Source organism: Anastrepha obliqua, chromosome 2 (genome assembly GCF_027943255.1).
Source record: "Anastrepha obliqua isolate idAnaObli1 chromosome 2, idAnaObli1_1.0, whole genome shotgun sequence".
Classification (NCBI taxonomy): Eukaryota; Metazoa; Arthropoda; class Insecta; order Diptera; family Tephritidae; genus Anastrepha; species Anastrepha obliqua.
In genome coordinates, this window is record NC_072893.1 from 34,854,437 (window position 1) to 34,882,245 (window position 27,809).

At 38.0% G+C, this 27,809-nt stretch overlaps 2 protein-coding genes across 5 annotated transcripts in view; both read left to right on the forward strand.

The window, feature by feature from the left end:
* Positions 1 to 812: 812 nt before the first annotated feature.
* Positions 813 to 2,319, forward strand: LOC129239249 (probable isoaspartyl peptidase/L-asparaginase CG7860). 2 transcript variants are annotated; one of them, XM_054874615.1, is made up of 2 exons: positions 813 to 962; positions 1,014 to 2,319. In XM_054874615.1, the coding sequence occupies exons 1-2, from the start codon at positions 882 to 884 to the stop codon at positions 2,043 to 2,045; spliced, it is 1,113 nt and encodes a 370-aa protein (XP_054730590.1). In that variant the 5' UTR covers positions 813 to 881; the 3' UTR covers positions 2,046 to 2,319. The 2 variants fall into 2 exon arrangements, with proteins under 2 accessions (XP_054730590.1, XP_054730591.1); XM_054874616.1 differs by having other exon boundaries at positions 1,034 to 2,319.
* A 1,334-nt stretch (positions 2,320 to 3,653) lies between these two features.
* The window catches only part of LOC129237438 (protein gone early), a 162,481-nt gene continuing 138,325 nt past the window's right edge, over positions 3,654 to 27,809 (forward strand). For 2 of the 3 annotated variants that reach the window (XM_054872195.1, XM_054872197.1), the window contains exon 1: positions 3,654 to 4,170. The gene's annotated coding sequence lies outside the window, so the exon portion shown is untranslated. The remainder of the gene's footprint in view (positions 4,171 to 27,809) is intronic. The other variant, XM_054872196.1, reaches the window with a different exon arrangement.

Below are 27,809 nucleotides of genomic sequence, written 5' to 3' on the forward strand. Positions count from 1 at the left end.
TTATCTTTTTTGTTAAAGATAAACTCTTCCCATTTTTCGGATTTACCTGTCCCATCATTTAATTTCAATTAAATTTCTATTTCAAATATTAAAAAAATTTAATATATTATTATTTCGATTGTCTTAGTGCAAACTAGCACTGCATTTGTCTAACATTTGATGAAGCCATCCTTTTAATTTTTAGTTTTTTAGAAAAAACCTATAAATAAATAATTATTTTCATATCCAATAAACAAATCAGGTGTTCACTAATCCGCGTAACAACTTTCTGTCACACTGCAATTTTAATCAGAATTAATAATAAATAATTATTTTTGTATATAAAAATATCTTAAATTGTAATTTCTCAAATTGCTCGTAAATATGGAAACAATTAATGTAATTTCGAACGTGATAATGCAAACTAGTGCAAAGCAAACTTGCATCCAGTCTTTTTTGTTCTTCTCATTAAATGTTTCATTATTTTTTATCCACAATAGATATTAAGAAGATTAATTCCTAATGAAGCCGTTAATCGCGATTAACGCCATCGTTTGCCTAGGCTATTACAGATGCTCGACATTTATTTATAACTTTTAAATCCATCTATTTGCTGTTTTATCATCAAATGTTTAACCATGCATTGAGGAACTTAATTTCACTTAATCCCTCAATGCTACATTTAATCTCGATGCGAAAGGATAGAATCCCTTTCCTAATCTAATTACGGTAATACTGTATGTGTAAACGTGATATTATCCGACCTTATCTTTATTGAAGTTCTCTTTTATTGACTGTTTTATTTGATTTTGTGTAATTTTTATTACTATTCCAATTTGGTTTCTTTGTTGTGTTTTTATAATTTTTTCATAACAGATAAGACCCCGAAGCGACGGTAAACAATGATAAAAAGAGTGAATGCAATTTCACACAAACCGGTAAAATTCCTTGACATGTGTCGTTCATTGCTCCAAAGCTATCCAGTGAGTAGAGATGCAATTTTACAGTATACAACTAGAGTATGTCAAAATAAGTACACAAATATTTTTTTCAGATACGCCCATAAATTGTGCAAAATGTCTACTCCAATGCTACTCGTACATGGTGGAGCCGGTGGTATTAGCGATGCACGCGTGCCCGGCAAGGCAAAAGGTATGAAATTAGCTTTGAAAGCAGGTTTGCCACTGCTGATGCCCTCGGCGGAATGTGGCGGTATCGAAGCGGGTTCTGCGTTGAATGCCGTCGAAGCGGCTGTGCGCGTCATGGAGGAGGATGAGAATTTCAATGCTGGTTATGGAGCCTGCTTGAATAGTGACGGCAATGTGGAAGTGGAAGCAAGCATTATGGAAGGATCCCGACTTGGTGCTGGCTGCGTAACTCTACTGCGTGACATTAAATACCCCATCTCGGTGGCTCGTTGTGTTATGGAAAAAACCAATCATACATTTTTGGGCGGTGCAAGTGCTCAAAAGTTTGCTTTAGAAAATGGTGCTGTGCAATTGCCACCAGGTTCATTAGTTACACAAAGTGCACGTGATGCATTGGCACAATTTAAGCAGCAGCAATCTGAGGGTAGAGACACTACTTACGCGCCGACAGAATTGGATAAGACTGACAAGGAGCGGCCAGGTGAGCCCGGCACTGTGGGCGCTGTCGCTATTGATGCGAAAGGTAATATTGCTGTGGCCACTTCAACAGGTGGCATAACAGGCAAAGTACCGGGACGTATAGGAGATACACCACTGCTGGGTTGTGGCACTTATGCTGATAACAAATGGGGCGGTGTTTCTACTACAGGTCATGGCGAGACAATAATGCGTTTCAATTTGGCACAAAAGATTTTAGCCAACATCAGATACTGTAACATGTCCGCTCAGGAGGCAACCGATGTGGCGTGCAAAGAGATGACTGAACGTTTAGAAGGAACGGGCGGTGCTATAACTATTGGACCCAAGGGTGACATTGGCATTGCTTGGACCACAAAGCGTATGGCCTGGGGTTATGTGCGTGACAATGAATTTATTTATGGCATAGATCACGGGAAGGTTCTGAAGGAGCCATTTTAAAATAGTTGAAGTGTGCGTCGCAATGATTTTGTATTGACTGCCAGTGAAATATGGTTACGCTTCTTTGCACGTTTACATGGACATAAATCTAATAAAAAGTATGTAAGCTGTGGATAGAACACGAAATTTTCAATTTAAATGTGACGATGTAATGATGCAGATGCCATGCTTTTATAATATAATGCAGTCGCGACTTAAAGACATATGTATGTATTTTCAATACCACTTAAACTTTTTCAGAAACAAATAAAAAACTATTTCAATTTTTAATAAATTGTTAATCCAAAATAAAAGATAAAATGCCTTTGCAATTTAGGTAATGTTGCTGAAGAGGCAGTCCTTGCACAAATATAATATTTTGATGTGAAAACGTTTTGTGCTGCTATACGGCAAAGTTTGTGAAGTTTTGTGAACGCACAAAACGCTGAAACCGGAAACAAAACCATTTTTTCTTTTAATGGTTACAAATAAGCAGACTTGTAAAAAAAGAATTATTTAACATCAAAACCATGAATATTGTTGTTGTTTTGCCGAATTCACTTACAGTTGCCTTAACTTGGAGTCGGCCTATTAGAATGAGTCCGTTGTTTTTGTAGCAGCATAAACATTCCCCATACATGAACGGGGAATGCTGCTGGAGTGAGAGTCCTTGGCCGGATATAAATCCGGGTCGTTCCGGTAACGTAGAACCGACTGTGATGGGAAGGAGAATGAGTCAGTTGTGTTCGTTGGTGACAGTTGAATTGTCTGTATTTATTTATTTATATAGAGTATCACAATCGTCTCGCACATCCTCTCGCAACGGCCAAAAGTCTATATTCAATTCGACTTGTGTCGGCCACACATTTTGCCATTTTGGTAGGCCTATTGGGACCAGCTTTCCAGTGTATGCTTAATTTTGTTAAATAAATTTTAAATGATCAATTTTCCAGGGTTAAGCCAGTTAAACTGGCACTGAAAAACTGGTTCTTAATTTTTCGCTTTGCTTCAAAGAAATGTTTTCTTTGCCGCCGAAAAGTAGGCAATGCGTTTGCATCATCTACATTCCCTCAAATGTATGTAAAGTTAACATACCCAAACAGTTTGCATGTGTGTGTGTGTGTACAGAGAATACGTTAGAATTATACGCAAATTATATATGTACATATATATCCATGTACTATAACTTTTCTAACTTTTCTACCAATAAAAGTGTTGAGAACAAAAATTATCATTCAATCAAAAATTATTTAAAATTATTAAATGGAACGCCATATCTTAGTCGCATTCAGTCATTTTACCAGTTTTCCCTGAAATGATTCTCCTTTTGGCGCTCTTCTCTCATTTCATTTTATGCGTTCATTCTAGCAATGTTTACAGCAACAACAAAATATATCGACCTTGGTGCTTTGCTTATGCATTTTTCTCTTTCGTGCGATCGCTGCTCTTTTTACATGAAAGGAGAAATTTTGCCAGAGAGGAAAAATAGGCATTCATTTGAAGTTAAATTAAAGAACTGTTCAGTGCACTAACATTTTCGGCCCACTGTGCGCTACTAGTGTCGCAAGCGCAAGAACAGCACCATTTCTCCAGTTAGCGCTGTTTGCTCTGTTCAGTTTCAAAGGCAGTGGCTTCGTGCAAACATATGCTGATGTGTTAAACGGTAAAGTTGCAACGCGTGTTGGTAATTCACTCTAAATTTTTTGTTGCGCTCTTCCGATCGATCGCCGGTAATACATAAATTGAGGGAAAGCGGGGAGGACGATTTTCCCCGACTTTATTTTAGTGTGACAAATTAGTAAAAACAAAATGGAAATTGTTAATATTTTATTTGGGGAAAAATGAATGGTAAAATAGTGTTTTAGTAATTAAAAAAAAAAAAAAAATAGCAACAACAGCAAAGCAAGCGTGTTAAAAGTTAAATAAAGTGAGGCGTTATGCATTAAAAATTTACACAAACTTGTAAATTAACCGCGAGTGTGGGAATTTCTTTTGTGCATCGAGCATACATACATACGAGCATTTGTATGTGCTCGAAGTGAATTTCTGAATACAACAAATATTTTCAACCAATATTGAAAGAAAAAAAAGTTGGAGAGTTTAAAGGTTCAACGTCGAATGGATGCGGTCGAGGTGTTTAAAAGTGGTATAAATAAATGTTTTATTTTTCTTTCTTAAATAATGGCACGAATAAAAGTGGTTTACGTGTGTGTTGTGTGCATGTGTAAATTATGGCAAAATACCTGCTAAGTCGACTTATCAGAAATTCCTGTTTAAATTTTTTTCCGAGTTTCGCATTTAGCTACGCAACCTGCGCGTCAACCTTTTTTTGTTTGTTGTATGCAAAGACGTTTGGTCTGTCTACATTCTTCCCCTCTTTTTAGCGCTAGTTTGCGTTGACATTTTAGTTATTTGCTCGAGCTGTAATCACAAGAATAACAATAAAAAATAAAGCAACAACGACTGTTGCCATATTTGTTTAATTTGGCAAGCTAAACTTTGAAGCAAAATATAACAGGTAAGTTTCTAAGAGCCACATACAAATTGCACTTGCTGACATAGCCTCGAGTCATGCCGACAGTCTTTTAAGCCAATAACGTTGTTATAAACAAGTCTCTGCTTGGCTTGGACAAATTTCTTTTCAATTGTTACCTTAATGGTGGTTAGATCGCACTCTAACTGATATGTATGTAGTATTTGGTTGAACTAAATATACATACATACATAAGTTGGCTGACCCGGTAAAATGATTCGTAGACTTTTTGATTGCCTGGAGCTCAAACTAGCGTATGACTCGGTTTACTAAAACATTTTCGGTTAAATATTTTGGTAGTCAAATGAAAGTTTCATATTTTACATTCCATATATTTTATACAGTAAATGTGAAGCACAAGGTTGTCTAAATAATAATGTGTTCATTAATCACTAACACTCCAACAGCATTGGGTACTGTTTTATGCTTTTCAATAACTATTACAAACTGTTTGCTAGGAATGCATATTTTCCAGCAAACCTATAAAGGGTATTCGAGATTGTTGTATGCTGTATTTGTCGTTTTTGTAGTAAAAGCAGTAAAATTCTAACGACAAAATACACACACTTTTAAAATTCAACACATGCAACTCCGTGGTGCTCGTGGCTTTTGCTTTCTATTCTTCACTTAGCTGATCTAACAAAAGACAATATTACGAATACAACAAATCTCGAATACCCCTTGTGCAAGGCGAAGAGAATACAGTACTCTATCATTCTTCCCCTTATGAATGTACTTAAATGAGAAAAGTAGAAAGAAAACAAAAACAAGAAAAGAGTAGAAATTGAGAGGCAATTTGGTTAGGACTTTAAAAAGTTAAGGCCCAGTGCTTTCTATTAACTTTCAATTAATTTCGCATTTTCGCCAAACCATTCTAAATCATTTCAAAAGTGTATGGTAACCCACGTAACCAGCTTGAATTGGGATGCGAATGGTTTGATATGATGTATTGAAGATAAAGGTGATAAATGAAGAGATGTGAATAAAAAAGTGCAAAAACAAACGCATTAAGCGGCAAAATACCGAAATGCCGGCAAAACCGGTTTTACAACTCTAAGTAAGCAAGCGCATTGGCACATTGTTGCAAAGAGAAACAAACTATGAGTAGTAGTCCGCAGTAGCAGATGAATGAGACGTTGATCGAAGAGAAGTTGTATGAAAAAGGCAATGGAAGACACAGGAGTGCTGGTGGAATGCCAACGCCATCTACGTACTCACTTGCGCCTGGGTTGGGTTGTGCGATCCATAGATGCGTGAAGCTGTACTACTTTCACTTTAGTGACTCTAATTCACCCAAAAGCTCAAAGGAGTTTTTGCGAGTTTCTAACCAACTTGCCGGCCAAACTAAAAAGTGTTTTAAAATTAGGGAACGAGTAAAGATGCACACAGTTTCAGTAGAGAAAAACAAAAACAAACTTGAGGTTCGATTGAACTTTTTATGCTTATTAGAGGGTTCAGTAGCAGTGCTGTTGTAATCAGCATTAAAGTTCTATCGAACCTCGTTTTTAGTTTTTTTTAGCAAGACGGAGCGTAATATTTCCTTATAACAAAATTAGCCTACCATAGACTTTTGGTAATTTAAAGATAAGTTACCTTAGGCATGAAACCCGATAAGTTTAGCATGTCATAGTTTGTTCATACTGCTTCGAAAAAGTTTCTCACGCATACCTCTGAAACATTAGCTGCTTGCGATTCACCAACCCCCTAGCGAGTAGTAATAAAAATTAAAAATTTCCCTTGAATCCAACATTGTGCATGATTTAAGAGCACTGCATTATTTTCATTTTGACACATTATAATGTATTCCTATTGTTTTCCAAAGTGAATATATTAGTATGTTGTCCAGCAACAACCCTATAAGAGACCTTGTAAAAATGGAGAAGAATGAATGGCTCTTAGTGCGGGTGTGCTTCTTTTTGCATTTTAAACCGCAATATATTGATCGAGGGAGTCAACCTAACTGAGCTTCGATTGGCTTAAGGCAATGAGACTTGAGGGGTTGGTACGTGCCTGCTATATGCATGCAGTACATTGTGAGAAGAATGCAAAGATGGGGTCAACATCAGACCGCTAATCGGCTCTCAGTGATTTTGAAGGAATCAGGGGTAATGACAACGGTTTGTTTACGACAATGGTCGGCAAAAAGTGGGATTGTGTTGATGATCTACGAAAAAATTACCACAGCCACTGCTCGTTGTCATCTGATCACTCATTGATTGGAAGAGCATAGGAATAAGTGTGAAACGAGCGAGCATAGCTGCAGATGTCAACTCCGCTATGACGTGGCAGCCAAAGTTACTCACAGAATTTTACTTCGGATGGCCAAATCAAGTAGTCTATCATCCTTGAATGCAGTGTTCAATTTATAATTGCATAAATATTTTGAGAGATGCAAAGACCGGTTATAATCTATACAATCTATTGGGTCAATGATCGTAAACAGTGACGCACATTTCAGATTATGTCGACGCTTTCCTCCGGAATATTGACCTTCAGAGGTTCGAGTGTTTGAGGATTTTGAGTAGCCTCACAGGAAACAGTTCGGCTCTACGAGCAAGGGACGATTAAGCAAGTCAGTTGTGTTTGGAGATGAGGAGCCGGGCGAATATTATCTTAAGGGGTTAAGGGAAGTCAGAGGTCCGAAAAAATGATGATTTTCAATAATTTTTTTTCTGTCAATTGCTTTATTTTACAAATAAAACATTAATACATCATGTTTCGACTTGACTTTAGCAAAATTTCAAAAAAAAAAAATTAATAATTGTAAAATTTATCGGTGTTTGTGTGGAGCCCGTTTCTCCAGAAGTCCATTGCGGTGATCATCACAAGTCCTTGGAGATTCATCTAAAATCAATCGGACAAGATAAATTAGTTTTATTAAAAGATAATCTTGTGCCTGATCGAAGTTTTTTTTTCAAAATTAATAATATGGCGGCCTTAGGAAATGTTTTTCAGATTTTCGAGAAATAAAAACCGACAGTTAATTGTTAAAAAAAAAAATGGAAAATTGGTCACAAGTTCAAAAAACACAGTTTTGAGAAAAACGCATTCAAATTTTGCTATCGGCTCCGGAGCACCCGAGCGCCCTTTGTTAATTGTTGAATAACTCGAAAAGTATTTGTCGGATTCACTTCAAATTTTTACACAATATTTTTAAGACATTATACTTTAAGAAACTGCAAAAAAATCAAATTTTTTGAAAATTCTGGGCCCTTAAGTAAACCCACCGTCACCCGCGCCATATGGCTTGTTGCGCCATCCTGCTGGAACCAATAATCCATCTGATTCTCCTCCATGAAGAGCTGCAAAAATTCGGTAATCATGGACCAATATCGATCGCTATTGAGAGTTACGATACGACGAGGATGATGATATCCTCGAAGAAGAAGAATGGTCCCATAATGTTCGTAGCGTACACACCATACTAAACAGTGACTTTAACATCATGCAGAGGTTGTTCATAAGCAATTCGAGGACCGGCAATTTTGTTTGTTTACTCCTCCACTGATTGAAATGCGTCTACCATCCACAATCACATCTCGAGCAGCTAACTGCGCGTTCTGCGGCTGTGTACAGCTGTGGGGTAAAAATTGTACAGCACGGAGGCTTCTGAAACTTTATAGAAGAAGCACGCCGGGCAACAACTGGTAAAGTTTTGTCAAGTATAGACAAACACCCTGTATATGTAATGTAACAAATCCGAATAAATTCCTATTTTTTTCGCGAACCTTTGAATATCTCCATCCCCATTGGATGTAACTCATAGTAACTCAGGACTTGATGAGTTCTATTATTCCGGTATTTTGATAGATTGCTTATGTCGTGATGGCCTTCATAACTTGTTGGTTAATATATTCCGATGTTTGTTAAATCGGAGCTCCATCGCTACATCGAGCTAAATCGACATTTTTCAACATTTAACTGATAGATCTGTTTAAATATTTAATTTTCTTTGACTTCCTTTATACGCCAACCTATGAAATAGGTTGCTAGGGACTGCTACTCTTTCTTATAGATATGTCAAACTCTGCCATATTGGAAGTGAAGTGTTTTTCTCCATACAAACTCAACATACTTAGGTGTGATAAGACATTACTGGTATATTTAAGATATTTTTCGCATAATTCAGCCGATGCTAGGAGATTCCGCTCAAATATATTTAACGCTTACCCGGCGGGTGATTTTCTGCAAATCTTTGAAAGTTCCATGAAACCTACAAACATTTCATGCTTTGGGAATACCCGTTTTACGTTTATGTACAGGGTCCGGCGCTCGAAGTGTAACCGTGACCGTATTATCCGCCGCATACTGAAAAATGATCTCAAAGTCAAGCCTTACAAGATCCAAAAGGCGCTTGATCTCACACCAAAGCAACAACAAGTGGGACTTGAGAGAGCGAAGGAGTTGCTTCGCTTGGCCGAAAGCGGTCAATTTCCGAACATTGTGTTTTCTGACGAGAAAATATTTCAAATTGAGCACTTCGTAAAGTCCCAAAGCGATAGGATTTACTTGACCGACCATTCATACGAGAATTTGAGTCATCGATTGGCCACCAGGAGGCAGCACCCGCCACAGGTAATGGTTTGGGCCGCTGTAACCGCAGATGGGCGCTCTCCAATCGTTTTCATCGAGCCTGGCCTCAAGATAAATGTGAAATCGGAAAGTATTCTGGAGGTTGCTTTGAAGCCGTGGACAGGCAAACATTTTGGTGACGAACTAAAGGCGTTTCAATGGGACTCGACACCGTCTCACAAAGCTCGAGTGGACCAAGAATAGCTAAAAAACAACGTTCCGAACTTCATAACGACCACACAATGGCTGAGAAAATCTATTGTGCGCGAGTGGGACAAAATACCTGCAAGTCACATTCGGGCAGCTTGCGATTCGTTTTTGGGCCGTCTCGAGGTCAAGGCAAAAGACAGCCATATCGAGCAAAAGTAAATTGATTCTTAATTTTGTATTATTTTCACACATTTTTTACTTTGAATTAAATAAAAGTAATTTGCCAAACTAAATTTATGGCCTTTTTAATTGGTTACACTTCGAGTGCCGGACCCTGTATATACATACATACTATACACCTTGGAATAAATTTTTATGCACGTAGATTTTCAAAGCGGCATCGCAAACGCCAAATTTTAAGCAACGCTGTACTCAATCCTAACTTCTAAAATAAATTGGTAACTTTCGGAGTCATTGAAAATAATTTTTTTCCCTTCACATGCACGTGCGCATAGACATATACATATTATATATACTCACATATATGTGTGCGTGCGTCTGCCGAACAAATATTCTAAGTTAGGCACTTGCATACAGTGTTGGGGAAAATAATAGAAGTATCTTGCCGAGAACTTTCATATCACTCTATCTAAGTATAGATTGGCCGAAATATACTTCCATTAAGAACTGCTGGTAAAGTATAGCTGCTAAGCCTTATAAATAACAGAAAGAGAATGACCAGCTTTAACCAGAAAACAGCCTTTTTATCAGAAGTTGGAAATATGAGCGCTAGTCGGACGAAAAAAGAATTCATGGGTGGTCAGATGGCAAGCAATTTGCACAGATCGTCGTACACTGCCTTTGATGCAAAGATTTTTTTTGCGAAACCACTGATGATTGCCCACGTTTCCTCGCTGTTTAGCATCTTGTCGATTACATTTTCAGTGGTTATGTGACCGACTACATTTTCCAACGTTTCTTGTTCTCAATGCATGCATTGGAAAAAGGTGTGTTCAGCATCATCTTCGGCTGTGTCACCGTATATGCATGTGGGTTGTTCTCATTCACCTACTTTGAACAAGTATTTTTTGGAAATACCCGTGCCCCGAATATAAAGGGTGGTTCAATTTAAAGGGCCGATGTTGAATGTGAACCACACCTAAACGTCAACGACACCGTTGGATTTCTTTCTTTGGGGTTATTTGAAAGAAAAGGTGTAGCAACAATTCAAGAGCTAAAGGATGAGATAATTCGGCACATTAACGGCATAGAACCTCAATTATGCCTCAGCGTCATCGAAAATTTGGACCATCGGGTGGAGGTGTGCCGCCGAGGCCGCGGCGGCCATTTGGCCGATATTTCATTCCATACGGAATTGAGCCATACCAATATTATCATAATAAAGAGAAATTACTATAATTTTCTAAAAAAATTCTAATTTACTCAAAATCAACACCGGCCCGTGAAACTTAACCACCCTTTATATGGGTCGTAAAAAAATTGACTTCACCGGAGTTCCTTCTGTACTATGTAGTGAGGCCTTTTTTATCCTGTAAACATTATTTGACCTCTCTAAGTCTCAAATAAAGACGAATTGCAGATGTAAAAAATTTCGACGTTCCTTCGATTTCGAAAAGCTTTTGTCATAATTTGGTTAATTCCATGCACAGAATATGCCAACAGACTGCCGGCTGAGCTAAATATGATGGCGGGGAGCTGGTTCATGCACCTATGCAAAATACGCTCGAATGAATGCATGCCTGGCGATTGGAATTTAAGTGTGCCCGGCACAAACCCTTAAGAAGAGTAATCTTAAATTAAAAAGAGTAATCTTCTAATCTGTGGAGTAAGTATTCTGAATACTGAACACACCGTTCTATCAGGCGTATTGTACGAAAGGCCGAGGCCCACCATCAATCAATTGATTTCACCTCTGAGTGTCGCTTCAGACGTTGGAAATCAAGTATCGACTAGATTATCACAATAAGCGAAGCCTTGGGGAAAATATCCATCATTGATCACAAGGCTGCGGTGACTGAATTTGGTGTTCCCAAATACGGCTGTATAAAATAACTCTGAGATATATCAGCAGCACCAACAGAATTGGGAAGAACTTCTCCGTGTCGTTTGATACTAAATTAGATTTTAGACAGCGTGACGCCCCGCCGTGCGACTTCTTTAACCTGATGCCGGAAAAGATTGTTGGCAATTCCATAGAAAAAACCTTTGACGAACGAAAATCATACTTTATAAAAGTATGTTCACATATGCAGTGATTAGCAATAAATCCACAAAAATTAATCTGCCTATTCACATATGCCAGATTAGCTGCAAAATTGACAATCAGCTGTCAAGAGTGTTTTGAAAGGCTTTTCTTAATAGAAATGGGTTTGGTGCAGTATTTTATTGTTTTTGGTTTGTTTAATTATTACCAACGATATGAAGAAAATGCAAATATAAGCAATAGTTAATTTAATTGTGCAATTTACTGCTAGTAATAGACAGGCGGCCGCCATAGCCGAATGGATTGGTGCGTGACTACCATTTGAAGAAGGTTGGTTCGCATCTCGGCGAAACACCAAAATTAAGAAAAATCCCCAGACCTCAATCCCATTGAGCATTTGTGGGATTTTCTGGACGTAATAATTAATGAATGGAGCAAATTAACCAAAGAGGATACCTCTAAATTGGTTCATTCCATGTCACATCGACTTGCGGAGGTCCTCAAGCGGAGAGGTTATCCCACAAGTTACTAACACCTTATTTTGTTTTTTGTTAAATATGAATACTTTAACTGAATATTGCAATAACGGAATACTTTTTCTGCTTCAATGAAGTGAAGTTTTTTGTTATGTTTTGTAAAATTTAATTTTTAAAGATGTACTTAGGAAAAAATGTATAGAAATTGTAGAAAAATTACTGACTAAAAATTTCTCATAATTCATCTCATTTTCTGGCAAGTGAAAATAGACAGTTGGTGGAAATCCGTAAACGACGTCTACTGAGGTTGCAAAAAATTATGGCAGCAGTGTGTATGCGAAATGCGATATTACATTTTCTAATAAGTAATAACAGGTCAAAGCATCTATGGACATACGCTTTTTTCTGTAATATGAATGCATAATTAATAATATCCCACAAAAATTTTATTAGAAGTATGTCTGCAAAACTGTTTTCTTTGCTGGCGTCCATTTTATTTAGTTTTACTTTTACGTTTCTCCTCACATTTGTAATAATAATTATCGATAACAGAAACTCAGGATTGCACAGCAAAAAAGATGTTTATAATCGAAGATTATTTTATAAACTCGGATTTCGGGAGTCAAATTTTGTGTGATTAATCTTAGGTTGTTCGAATGGATACAAACGCTCCAGCTCGGAAATTTATTCGATGCGGCCGCCGTAGCCGAATGGGTTGGCGTGTGACTACCATTCGGAATTCAGAGAGATCGTAGGTTCGAATCTCGCTGAAAGAAAAAGTTCTTTTTTTAATAGCGGTCGCCTCTCGGCAGGCAATGGCAAACCTCTGAGTGTACTTCTGCCATGAAAAAACTCCTCATAAAAAATATCTGCCGTTCGGAGTCGGCATGAAACTATAGGTCCCTCCATTTGTCGAATAACATCAAGACGCACACCACAAATAGGAGGAGGAGCTCAGCCAAACATCCACTAAAAAGGGTGTAAGAGTCAATTATGTACATATGTATGTAATACCTGCTGGTGATAGCAAAGAAAGAGAAAAGCCTCCTTTGCGCTAGAAAAATTAAATAATTAGAGCTGGACCTAGTTCCATTTGGTTGTTGTTGTTGTAGCAGCAGAAACATTAGTCCCTGCCGGATATATAGTAAATCCGGATCGTTCCCGAAACGTAGAACAGAATGTCGTGGGAAAGTGGTTAGCACGAGAAAGAAATGATTTGCAAGTTTTATTAAGCTCGACCAAAATCGCTTAAGCGATTATTGCGCTAATCAAGAAGAAGAGGATGAAGATGTGGAGAGGTAATCAAAAAAGGAGGTGATAATATTCTTTTTTTCGTATCACATTTTTAAAATGGGACATATGTTTATTATTTTTTAGGAAAGTTGGAAAGGAAATTAATTTGTTAAGGCTCTGAGATGGCTAAAATTCAAAACATATCTATTAGCTACACGAACGGAAATATGTTGTTCCAAAAATTAGCTCGATAGGGGGCGCTGGGTGTTGATATTTATAAAAAATCGTACTTACGGTCGGATTCGGTTCAAATTCAAAAGAAATATTAGCTATAAGAAAAGAAATATTTGACCCATAAATTGATTAAGTGCCAGCGAAGTGTGGAGAGGTATGCATGTGAAAAATAACGTAATAAAAATAATACTCTACGAATCAAAAGTTGATCAAGCAAAAAAAATATATTAAAAATTTGACGAGAAAGTTCGGAGCTATTATTTTTTCCAACATTGCTTCTACTCAATATGTACATATATTCATGATCGCACATAAATACCAACAATACCTAATCAATTTTTCCATTATTTTCACAAAAACCGAACAAACTTCCTTTCCCCACTGCGTCTCAATTCATTAGTCTTCAATTGAATTCAGTAACATTCTAAAGTGATTCTCGTCTTGTTACTTCCTCCCGCTGGCAGCAGTGAACCATAACGTGACAGTGATGTGGCTAGCCAAGCCCGCAAGCCCGCATGCCATAACCTTATGCCGGCGTAAAATCATGTTTTCACACATATATATTTGTATGTGTGTGTGCTTGTGTGTGGATATGTATTTATATACGAAAATATGCTCGTACCTAAGTGCTGTGCTATGTGCATAGAAAGGTGTGCGCATGCGTACGCTCCCTAATTCGTACAGTACGTGTTCTGGAACAGATTTTCTCTTTTTTCTTGTTCTTGTCAAGCAAGCGAAGCGAAGTAACTAAACTACAAACATACAGTGATGGACAAAAGTCTACATATGTACTCCCTTTTTTTCTAATCACAACAAACTGAATAAAAAAATCGATTATTTAACATGTCAAAGTTATGGGCGAACAACTCAAAAACAGCATGGACAAAAGCCGTAAGTCAGTCCAAAAGTCATGGCGAACAGACAGACCATTGTAAAAAACTTTAAAAATATTGGTTATATCGAAAATGAGCCACGTAGTGACCGCCCGAGGAAACTATCTCGCAAAGACATCAGTTTGATGCTCAAAGAAGTGGGCAAAAATCCAAAAGTTAATGCTTCAAAATTAGCTAAACATTTAGCAAGAACATCAAAGAACTCAGAATAATTCGAAGAACTCTGAGCAACAAGGGTTTCCGCAGTACAACACCAAAAAAAAGCTTCCAATTTCTGAAAAAAACCGTAAATTTCCGCTGGAGTTCGCCAAAGCACATAAAATAAATGGGATACAATTTTGTTTACAGATAAGTGAAAGTTCAATTTATTTATGTCCAAAAGAAGGGGAAAAGTTTTGAGCAAAAAAAAGTACTGAACTTAATCCAAAGAGTTTAATATCAGCTGTCAGGCATGCTGGCGTAATGGTGTGAAGAGCATCTGGAGATGAAATAATAGCATAAATGGACTACAATGGGTATAGAAACCTTTCTGGCGCTATAATAACCACTTAAACGATTTTGGCCGGGCTTAATAAAGAGCGCCAGTCGTCTGTTTCCCGTGCTAACCGGTGCCAGTTGGACATACCAAGTGAAGTCAACGGATATTTCCAACGCAAAGGAGGTCTTCCTCTTCCTCTGCTACCACCAGCTGGTACCGCATCGAATACTTTAAAAACCGGGGCGTTTGTATCCATTCAGACGACATGAGGCCGCTGGATCTTTATTCGCTGCGCTAAGTATGTCTATGTCGTCGTAAAGCTCGTACAACTCAGTTCCATCGCCTACGACACTCGCCGTCGCTAACGCACAAAGGTCTTAAACTTCCGCAGAATCTTTCTCTCAAACTAAAACCGTTAATGCTAACGGTGGACCAACAAAATACTAAAAAGCAGGAAAATCTGGGATTTAGTAAGGGTCCGCCTGGTTGCTTGCCTAAGACAGTTGGCAATCGGTGGCCCCAAGGCCCATTGTGATACCGGCATTTGATTTCCATCCCTTTACTAAACCACTTAGATCTTATTAAGAAGTTAATTAGTCTCTTTAGTGATGCATTTTGCAAAGGTCTTCAAAGAAATAATCGCCAAGATATTTGGTACGGCTTCTTTGAAGGACATTCAAAGAGGAGGTGTTGCACCGGCTAAATTTCTTCTTCATCTCCACAACTCCTGCAGAAGTCATTGTGAGGTACACCCATCCTACCGGCTAGGGCGTCAATAGTGCAGTGACCCGATATAACACCTGTGAGGACACTGGTAGCTCATTTGTTGAATCCAAGCAGACATTTTGTCTTTTCAAGATTCAGTTTTGGCCAGAGTGCATTGGAGACCCTCCAGTTAGTAGAGGCCATCTTTTATTGGTTTTCGCGATTACGCTCAAGTTAATCACAGTGTATGGTTTGTGTAGAGGAATGCTTATGTCCACTTTCACTCGCTGAAGGCTCACAGCCTTTCTAGGCAAACGCATCCGCTCTCTTATTTCGCTTCACTCCAGAGTGACCGGGGATCCAACTAATTGTGATGTTGTGTTGTTGGATAAGCGAGAACGAACTCCTACATTCTTTAACACATCTTGAGTTGATGCGCGCTGAGGCTAGTGTCTTGATCGCTGCTTGACCATCAAATTGTTCCGAGGGGATTAAGACAAGCTTTCACACTAAATAAACTTATTTTTGTACTTTATGTTGACTTTTATCATCGTTATTTTCCCTATAGCTTCGTTACTTTATGTTAAAGAAAGAATTTTTTTAGTTTTTGTGATTAGAAAAAGGTTTCAAGTAAAACTGTATCAACACTTTTCCAATAAACCTTTTGGACTTTCAGAACAACGAAAATAAGGGGTGTGTGTGATTTTTTGTCCATCACTGTATGTACAAAATGCTACTTTCAAATCGCAACTGCCTGTGCCTGTTTATTGGCACGTCTTTCTGTCATAAGTTGTCTGTTTTGTGTGTGTATCCAAAGCGTTGGGGTTATACGCGTACTTCCTTCATAATTTTTATATGGTGCACTCATAGCTATTGATTTTATGTTCTCTTTCATTCCCTAATTTTTGTTTTGTTTCTTTTTTACATCTTAATTTATACGTTTTCCGGCTTGAGCTGAAGTTGTGGGACGTTTCTCCTGCGGTTTTGCGTAATACCAGTAGCAAATTTCGCATAAAAGGCACGTGGGATTAGTAAACTGGTTAATCGTTTTGCTTGGGTTTGTGTGCCGTTACTGGCGTTCTATACGTAGATGTGCTTGATTAGTCGGTATATCTTAGAGGTGTAGGTAAAAGTTGTGGGAACAAATATTTTGGGATGAGTACCTCATTGTTGTAAGGAAATTTTTTTTTAGGATATCGCAAATCTCAGTAACAAATTGCATATAAAAGGATTTAAACTCGAAGTAATAAATTAAATTTGGAATAAATGAATAAAGGGAAGAATGCAGCGTAGGCTATGAAAATAATCTGCAACGTGGGACTTGTACGAGACACGTAATTGAAGCGATAGTATTGTAGCACTTGAGCTGGTACTTTTCTGGTGTTCAGCACTTATTTTGCACAAATAGGTGAAGGTGAATACTAATAATGATATAAAAGATGAACGAAGTGAAATCATATAATTTCGAGACTATTTCATTTTCGAAGCGAAAACTTTGATGCTCTGGTTGACGAATCGTCTTAAATGCTTGGAAACTAGGCGAAGATAAGATACAAGGCAAGATGAGATAACATAAACCGCAAATTCACATTCAATGTGTAGAAACATCTTAACGTCCCCCAAACATGGTTCATATCTTCTTCTTGATGGGCGCGATAACCGCTTAAGTGATTTTGTTCGAGTTCAACAAAGCGCGCTAGTCGTTTCATTCTCGAGATAACCGGCGCCAGTTGGAAACACGAAGTGGAGCCAAATCCTTCTCCTCCTGATCTCTCCAAAGCAGAGGAGGCCTTTCTCTTCCTCTGCTACCACCAGCTGGTACCGCATCAAATAACTTCAGAGCTGGAGCGTTTGTATCCATTCGGCCGACATGATTCAGCCAACGAACCCGCTGGATCTTTATTCGCTGTGATTTGTGTATGTCGTCGTAGAGCTCATACAGCTCAGTTCCATAGTCTACGATACTCGTCGTCGCTAACGTGCAAAGGTACAAAAATCTTGCGCAGAATCTTTCTCTCAAACACTCCAACCGTCGCTTCATCGGATATTATCATCGTTCACGCTTCAGCGCCATACGTTAGGATGGACATGATGAGCGCCTTAAGTGTTAGTTTTGTTCGTCGAGAGAGAACATTACTAGTAAATAGCCTAGTCTTATCTGCTGGGTTTCAAAGCTGACGTTATTATCGGTGTTAATGTTGGTTGCATTGGTTCATATAGTGCTTTCTTTTTAAAAATTTAAAAAAATTTGCTAAAAATCAATTGTTATTCTATTAGTTTATTTGAAAGAGTACGCATTTCCTTTATTTATGAAGCACGATTTCATTCATTCAGCTGCTTCGGCTGGCTTCGCCATAGCGCATCCTGTTAACGCAGTTTTTCAAGATCTTGGTGACGTTTTCTGGCGCTATCTAACGAATAGCTTGCGCGATATTCATCTTAAGGGCCTCTATCGTTAATGGATTGTTTGTATATCATCGGTCTTTCACGGCACCCCACAACGATTTTGTAATGGCGTCAAATTGCACCTCTGAAGTGGTTGCAGCTGATATTGCTGAGATGACTGATAGCACGATTACCGAACTTGTCGCGCCAGAGATCGATGAGGCTTGGCGCGCTATCCTGCTGAAACAGGTGCCGAACAGGCAACAAAAAATCGTTTATCATACCTCTGTAGTGCTCACGATTGACTGAAATGGTGCAACAGCATTTTCAAAGAAAAAATGTGCCAATTATGCCACAGCTCTAATATCCGCACCAAAGTGTCACTATCTGGCAATGCATTGGCTTCCCAACGATCACACGTGGATTTTCCGATACCCAACGAGCTGAAAATATGCTTCGCCAGAAAAGATGTTTTTTGATGATGTCGATCAAGTCTAAAGTGATTAATTTCGTTTCCCGGAGATATGATATTGACTTTCTGCCACTTTCAAAGTAACAAGTGAATAAAAAAAACATTATATGGTCGATTATCCCTACAAGAAATCTTGAGTCGCTCGCACCCAACCGAGATATCTCATTCCTACTAAAACGGCATCTTAAAGACTAGCGAAGTTTGCCGCTCTGACTATACCCATTCATTTAGTAGGAATCAAACCTTACAGTATAAGGCTTAAGACGCCTTTAAGTCCCTTCGGTGGTTGTTGTAGGTAGGATGTTGAGATAGAATAACTTCAGAATCTAAATTTCACCTGCCCAGCCTTCGGAGCATTAGGTCGACACCCTGGTACTAGGGCGAAACCTACACAGCCTTGGATAGGAAATAACAATCAATGATTACTAAACGAAATGAACCCGAATGGAAGCATCTACATATAATACAATAAGCCATTCCAAATGTGTGCCAATGCAGATGATATATTAATAATGGCAAAAACTAGAAATGAGCTGCAGGCTGCGTTCAAAAAGCTGCAGGGAAGAATACATCTAGCTTTACTGATAATCAATGCAGAAAAAATTAAATATATGGTCCGATCAAGATCAAACATTGTATCCAATGATCTGGAGTGTGGAGCATACATGTTCCAATGTCTAAATGAGTTCACCTACTTGGACATTACATTATCAGCCAATCAAGGCATGTCGGTAGCAATCAATGACGGAATACGGGCAGCCAACAAAGCCTATAATGCTAATCTGAAATTGCTCAGATCTAAAATATTATCGCGGGAGCAAAAATTAAGAATGCATGGCTGGGAACTATGGACGCTGAAAGCTAACGAGACAAAATAGCTAATGGACTTTGAAAGAAGAGTGCTCCGAAAGATCTATGGTCCGCTTAGATTGGCAGATGGCACTTATCGCATTAGGCACAATGCCGAACTGGAAGACATAGTTAAGAAAGAAACTATAATAAGATTTATTAAATCTCAATGACTTAGATGGCTGGGACATGTGGCCAGAATGTCAAGGGAGCGATCAACGATAAAGGCACTAGATCTTCGCCCAATTGGAGAAAGAAAAAGGGATGCCCGAGGAAAAGGTGGAAGGTGGTAGAAGATGTAAAAGCTGATCTTAGGAGAATGCGCGTGCAATATTGGAGGGAAGTGGCTGTAAATCGCGATCGATGGCAAGAAACTGTGAAGGAAACAATCGTTCATCAAGGATTGTGACTCTAAGAAGAAGAAGACTTCTCGATACTAAGGTGAAGGCATCTTTGTCCTAATTTTTTTGTAAATCTGGGAAGATTTAGGTATTTCACTATTCATATAGACTTGAGGAACTATCAGAGATGGCTATTAGCCACCTGCGACACTTGTTTGTGCTCACAATAAGAGGCAACACCTATTTTTCATAGTGCTAATATACCTGCTTCCTTCGTTTTTTTTCTTATATTTTCTTTTTTATTTATCGATCATGTGTACTACGTGTGAATATACATATTTATACAATAAGTATTGTATATAGACATGCAATAATCGGTGTTGCAAACTCTTTCTAACTAAATGCTAAAATATTTTTATCACATTGAGAGAAAAACATTTTTCCAATTGATCGTAGACAATTCAATTTCTCTTATCACTGATGAGATTGCTCCTCGACAACCTATTAAAAGTAATAAAATTGAAAAGATATGCGTACTAAAATTAAACAAAAACAATTGGCTTACAATTTTACCTCAAATACATCACTTAGTGATAGACATCGATGTCAATGCTGTGCTCAACGCTGACATTTTTGCAATAAATCAGTGACGCTCACCTTTTTAGCGATTTTATGTTCGAAGCAGAAATCGGACGACGCAAAGCAAAGAAAAACTGATGCATAAATTAGTTTGTGAATGTTTATATACATATATGTATGTATACAAATATACAATACAATTTCATATGTATATACATACTTATGTACGAAATATGTGTCAGTATGATTTCTACCCGGAATTCGCCAATAAAGCACAGAATTTCCATTTGATTATAAAGATTTCTTTGTCACCTTCAAATTTCTCCTATTCTGATTCAATACATATTTGACAATAGAATACAGGGTCCGGCACTCGAAGTGTAACCAACTTCAGACCGTTCACGCAGCTGATGCCCGTGCATCAGCTGTCTGTTAGTTGGCTAAATGACAGTCCTGAGTATAGTTTACAAGCGCGCGGAAGCATTTTGACCAGAGTAAACGCGAAAAAGGAAAATCAGTAATAGATTTCAAACGTAAAAGTGTGATTGCATTATATTTGGCTGGAAAATCACAACCAGCTGGAAAACCGTGAGCTCGAGCACCTTAAAGTAAATAAAGTTTTTGTGTATCGCATCATTACTCGTTATAATGATACTGGTAGCATCGCCAAACGTCATGGAGGTGGTCATCAAAAGACTGCAACGTCACGTGAAATGGTTCAAGAAGTGAAGAAGCGACTTGAGCGAAATCCTCGACGAAGTGCCAATCAAATGGCGAAAGAAATGAAAATATCTGACCGTAGCATCCGCCGCATACTGAAAGATGATCTCAAAGTCAAGCCTTACCAGATTCAAAAGGCGCATGATCTCACAGCAAAGCACCAACAGCAACAAGTCAGACTTGAGAGAGCGAAGGAGTTGCCTCGCTTGGCTGAAAGAGGTCAATTTCCGAACATTGTGTTTTCTGCCGAGAAAACCTTTCAAATTGAGCAATTCGTAAACTCCCAAAACGATAAGATTTTTTTGACAGAACGTTCATACGACAATTTGAGTTATCGATTGGCCACCAGGAGGCAGCACCCGCCACAAGTAATGTTTCGAGCCGCTGTAATCACAAACGGGCGCTTCAACAGGACTCGGCACCGTCTCACAAATCTCGAGTAAACAAAGAATGGCTAAAAAACAACGTTACGAACTTTATAACGTCCACACAATGGTTCTCAAATTCACCAGACGCGAATCCGATGGATTATTCTCTTTGGGCCAAAGTTCGAACTAAAAGATTCAGCAGTCTCGAGACGCTGAAAAACGCCTTTGTTCAGGAGTGAGCCAAAATACCTGCAAGCCACATTCGGGCAGCTCGCGATTCGTTTCTGGACCGTCTCAAGGCCATAGTGAAGGCAAAACGTGGTCATATCGAGCAAAAGTAAATTGATTCTTAAGGGGACAGATACCTATAAAATTTCGGAAAAAATTTTTTTTTGTAAGAATGTGTCAAAAATTTTTTAAAACGTAAATTTAAGTATTTCTTACATTATAGATCGCCAACCGTACTCTATTCTTTGCGTTCGAGCGCTGGGAGGGGTTGAATTTTCATGTATTCAAACTTTGGCGCGTTTTTATCAAAACTATATTTTTCACGATAGCTCGAAAATTTATTGACCGACCTCCCTGAAATTTTGCACACATATTTTTATGATATTACTTTCTATGTGAATACAAGTTCTCGAAAATTTTTCGAAAAAATATTTCGAAACAAAAGTAGTAGGAAAATTCGCCCCGCTGCGACCTTCCTGGAAGAATTGAGTGTACATCCGCCATTTTAAATGATTAAAATAAAAAAAAAATTTTATCTTATTTTAATATAGAGGGCCCGCCGTCTATCGTTACGGATTTGAACTAGGTATTATTTGAAGAATGGTAACACTTAGCTGTCATCTGATTTGACAGAAAATTAGTTTTATTCTTCCGCTGAACGAAAATGGTTGTGTATACGCTCAAAGAACGCTGGGAAATATTGCGACATTACTTTGAAAATCATTGTAGTGTTGCAGAATGTGTACGAAAATTACGTACCGCAATGGGAAGAAGAAAAGCACCGAATGAAGGGTATGTGCGTTACTTTGCGAAAAAAGTAAGAGAAACTGGGTTGCATATTGACAAACCAACGCGTGACCGACCAAAAACCGTGCGCACACCCGAAAATATTGCTGCTGTGGCCGAGATTGTTCGTGAATCACCAGGAACATCAGTTCACCGTCGTTCTCAACAATTGGACATTTCGGAGACATCATTGAGACGAATTTTGCATAAAGACCTTGGTATGACGCCGTACAAAGTCCAATATGAATGAAGTTGTGTTCCATCATTAACCGGAAGAATTGTACTTCAAAATAAAAAAACAGTTTGGAAAAGTATTGAGTAGTTTCTTTTTTATATTGTAGCATTTTTAATTCCGTAAAGTTATACGGCGGACCCTTTATAAGTAACCTGTATGCCAATTTTGAAAAAATATATTGACTTCTTCATTTTAAATAATTTGAATGAAAATCAGGGAAAATATGGCCGTTTACAGGTATCTGCCCCTTAATTTTGTATTATTTTCACACATTTTTTACTTTGAATTCAAAAAAAGTAATTTTCCAAACTAAATGTATGGCCATTTTAATTGGTTACACTTCGAGTCTGGGCCCTGTATGTTAAAAAAGCTCGTTTGAACAAAAATGTCAGGCCATCATTTTTACTATAATTTTAACATGAACCCAATATATTTCGAACAGTCCAAAGCTTTACCGCATTCATTGTCATGTGTTAAACACATATTTTTGATAAATAATCTTATATATAATAAAAAAAATGTGCCTCTTTTTACAACCAAACTAAATCAGCTTAATCAAGTGTTTAGTAAATGCAATAAGGTAACTTTCCTAATGAAAATGATCTGGTTCCCTAAATAGCCCAAAATATGGGCGAAAGTAGACCGGTTCTATTTCAGAAGTTTTACAAAAATCATAGTTTATTTTAATCATAGTCGAATTAGTACCTGTAATATATATACATACCTATATATAAGGTTGTCAAAAAAGTCTTGCGGTATTTTTATTGAATTTTCAATTGTTCATAAAATTGGTTATAATAATGCGATGTAAGTCAAATATGCCCCGTTTTGTTCGAGGACGAGTTCCCAACGAGATGCCAACTTCATAATGCCCCTCTTATAGAAGTTCGCTTCCCTATTGTCAAAAAACTCGGAGAGCCAATTTTCACAGGACTCTCTTGTGGACAACTTCCGACTACCAAGCTCGTTCGCCATGGACAGAAATAGGTGGTAATCACTTGGTGCGAGATCCGGACTATACGGTGGATGCAAAAGAACCTCCCATCCGAGCTCCCGGAGCTTCTGGCGCGTCACCAAAGATGTGTGTGGCCTGGCGTTGTCCTGATGGAAGACAATTCGGCCTCTGTTGATCAAAGATGGCCTCTTCTGCATGAGTGCTGCATTCAAGCGGTCCAGTTGTTGGCAGTACAGGTCCGAATTGAGCGTTTGGCCATAGGGGAGCAGCTCATAGTGGATGATTCCCTGCCAATCCCACCAAACACACAGAAGAACCTTCCTGGCCGTCAATCCAGGCTTGGCCACCGTCTGGGCAGCTTCACCGCTTTTCGACCACGACCGTTTGCGCTTCACGTATTCGTAAGTGACCCACTTTTCATCGCCAGTCACCATCCGCTTCAAAAACGGGTCGATTTTGTTGCGATTCAGAAGCGATTCGCATGTATCCATACGGGCAAAAATGTTTTTTTGCGTCAAGTCGTGTGGCACCCATACATCGAGCTTCTTTTTGAATCCAAGCTTCTTCAAATTGTTTATAACGATTTGATGACTCATGCCCAGCTCTTGGCCGATGCTACGGCTGCTACTATGCCGGTCTCTTTCGATCAATTCAGCGATTTTATCGCAATTTTCGACGACAGGCCTTTCGGACCGTGGCGCATCTTCGATCACCTCTGCACCAGAACGAAAACGTTGAAACCATCATTGTGCGGTGGAAATGGAAACTGTATCGGGTCCATAAACTGCACAAATTTTATTGGCAGCATGAGATGCATTTTTGCCTTTATCGTAGTAGTACTGTAAAATATGCCGTATTTTCTCTTTATTTTGCTCCATGTTTGTGACGCTATAACTTAAGAACGACTAAAAGCAAACAACAATTAATCAAACACGTGTTAGCACGTGAAAAGAGCTTTCCAAAAAGCTCTAGCGTGAACCGATGCGACGAATACAACTAGAACTACGCGCTTGCAAAGACAAGCTTACGGAAATACCGCAAGACTTTTTGGCCAACCTTATATAATTGACGCGTATACCCTTTTTGGGTGTTTGGCCGAGCTCCTCCTCCTATTTGTGGTGTGCGTCTTGACGTTGTTCCACAAATGGGGGGACCTACAGTTTCAAGCCGATTCCGAATGGCAGATAATTTTTATGAGGAGCCTTTTCAGGGCAGAAACACACTCGGAGGTTTGCCGTTGCCTGCCGAGAGGTGACCGGTTTTAGAAAAAACTTTTTCTTCAATTTGGTCTTTCACCAAGATTCGAACCTACATTCTCTCTGAATTCTGAATGGAAGTTACGCACCAACCCATTCTGCTACAGCGGCCACCTGTAATAGTAAATTTAAACCCACCACAAGCTGGTATTAAAGGTGGTTTGAGTTAGATGAAAATGCTTTTTATCAACACCAAAAAAAATCACTTTAATATTATTATTCTTCCATACTCCTTTAGGAGCTTAAAGATTCAACAAAAGTTGTCCATCTAGACATATTCTATTTGTAGACATAAATCTCAGTTCATTAAACGAATTTCCTGTTTCATTGCGGATAGTCCTTTGCCAAGTCATCAATGGTCTGCCTCTTCTTCTCGTTCCTTCCGCTTTTCAAGTCATGGCGGCATGCGGTATTCCCTCATAAGGCTTACGCAGAGTATGCCCTATCCATCCATATTTTCTTTTCTCTGTTTCACTGTTGATATTATTTTGGTGTGCAATTTTCCCCAGATCCTCGTTTGTTATAACTCTTCCTACCATATCTTAAGTATCTTTCTGCCATACAAAAGCTCCTCATAAAAAACCATCTGCACTTCGGAGGCGGCTTAAGACTTCAGGTTCCTCCTTTTGTGGAAAAATTTACAGAAGCACACCATAAATTCGAGGAGGAGCTTGGCCACACACCCAATAAAAGGCGTAAGCGCCATATATGTACTTATATTTACATAACAAATAGTAAAACAAGTTATCAAGTTTTTTTTAAAGCACCTTTCTGGTCTAGAATTTCGAAACAAATTTTTTTTATAGTTTATTAGTTTATACTTTCAAAAATACGCCCGCAAATTTTTATATTGAAATTCGTTGTAGTTTAGACGTTACAGTCCTTTAAAACGAGACCGGTAAGAGTACGACTACTCGTACCAGGTATAAGCGCGTTAAACGTGTTTTTCTCGAAACTATTTTTTCCGAGTAGACGTTGGTAATTTCTCAAAAAGTACTGAACCGATTGATTTGAATTTTTAATATGTTATTGAGTAGACTTGTGGCTCTCGCGGGTTGCAGAACTTTAATTTTATAATCAATTTTTCTATATTTTTTAAGAGCAAGAACGTGAAAAAAATCCTTTTTTTTTGTTTTTCCAATAAACAGATAAAATATCTAGATATTTTTTTTTTTGTAAATCTGCTACCCACCATAGTGACTATCTCCTGATGAATAATCGACTGATTTTTTTTGTTCAGACGTACATACTTGAGCAGCCCAATCAGTTACGCCAGTGTCATGTGTTACGTCAGGGAAAGCAATTTTTTTATTATTGTCATTGAAAAAATTTTTTTTTTTATAAATAAAGAATTGATTTAATGAATAAAAACGATTTTCAATTGCTACCGATTGTTTTTCTTCAATTTTTAACGCCTTCAATTTTCACGTCTCTAGACCAGAAAGGTGCCTTAAGTTCTTAAGCCACTAAATACATTTTCCAATCAGGTAAAACGTGAAGTAGCCGCTTTCTCATATTCGTAGTAGTTTGAAATATTGAAATTTGAAATATTCTAACAAAAGGTTTCTAAAATTACTGAAAGTGATTTCAAAATTTACCAGTCCATCGCTGATTGCTTTAAACTGTCAAGTTCTTTTTTTTTTATGTGAGTCTTACACCACCAACTCTTGGTGTAAGTGAATTAAAGCTTAGATCAGACAACATTTCAGTGTTCTATTATGAATCAAATTAAATAAACAAATTGTCAAAATTGCGCCAGAGTTCATTGACAGCTGCCGCCAAATGTAATTTAATGCGATAAACGTTGCTTAAACTTTTTGCCCATTTATTTTGTTATTATATTCAACGGAAGGTTAGAATTATTTGTGTTTTTTTATTTCTATTTCTGCACATGCCATTGAACTATTGTACGTATATATGTACATAGGTATATCTATATGTACAACTATATATATATATATATATATATATATGTATGTACGTATATAAAATGACTTAATGAAGCAGTGAATGAGTTCTGTAACAAAGGTTTTGCTGAATTTCGGTACTTTTATTCAACATTTTTTGAAACTTCGATCAAAATTGAACGCAAGACTAATTCGGTGGGTATTCGATATCGATCCAGCATAACCTCGACTAAATTCCTCCTGTGATGCGCTGCTGCTGAAACGGAATAGAATCGAGGCCTTTTCAAAGTGGTTGATTAATGGTGACGACGAAATATGTGTCCAATAACTTATGGAAAAGATTGTTAATGAAGCTTTTAAAATGGTGTAGAAAACATCGAATTGACGCTAAAGGAGACAATGTTGTATGTTACGTACCATTGGATGGGGATATTTAGTACAAGTACAGCATAAGGAGACTGTTGTGCACTTTCTCTCTAAATGTCCGGGTTTGGCAGCTAGACGACTAAGGTCACTGGATGCTCCTCTCTTCGACAGCCTGCGGCAGTGCGCCAACCTAAATCCCATCAATCTTCTCCATTATATCAACAGCTCTGGCTTGCTGTAGATATTTGCTTGTTGGAGGTCCCATAATGGTATCAAAACACTTCAATGGTATCAACCATTTCACCTACCTACCTACAGTATAGGTAGTTACCGCTGGTAAAGCAATTCCCTGCCGATTTCTATCGTCAGATTTTATTTGATTTGCGTTAGACTTGCTTAATAATAATTATTCATAATTTTCCTTTGATTTTCTTACTACAAAGCTATGCGTTAGCCAAGAATTTTATTTAACATTCACTTACATATAAATATTTACACGTACAAATTTAGCCGCTCATTTCGGGTGAGTAATAAATCAGATAGCGGGCCAAAAATCTAGTGTTAGAATCATAACATTCAGTTGCTCGTATTATTTTCAAGGTGACTTAAATGCTTTCAGTTTATTTGAATGACTTGGCTTGTGTAACGTGATATTCTAAATAAAGAAACACACAAGAAATCTACTGCGGAGCAGTATGAGCTTACAAATACGAGGGTTACCATTTTTATTGTGAGACTAACATTTCTACTGGAAGTTTTGACATTTTTGCATTTTAGGAAAAAAGAGTTTGTGTAAGGGTTAACACCACTTGATAGGCCGATGACTATTTCTTTTGAGCG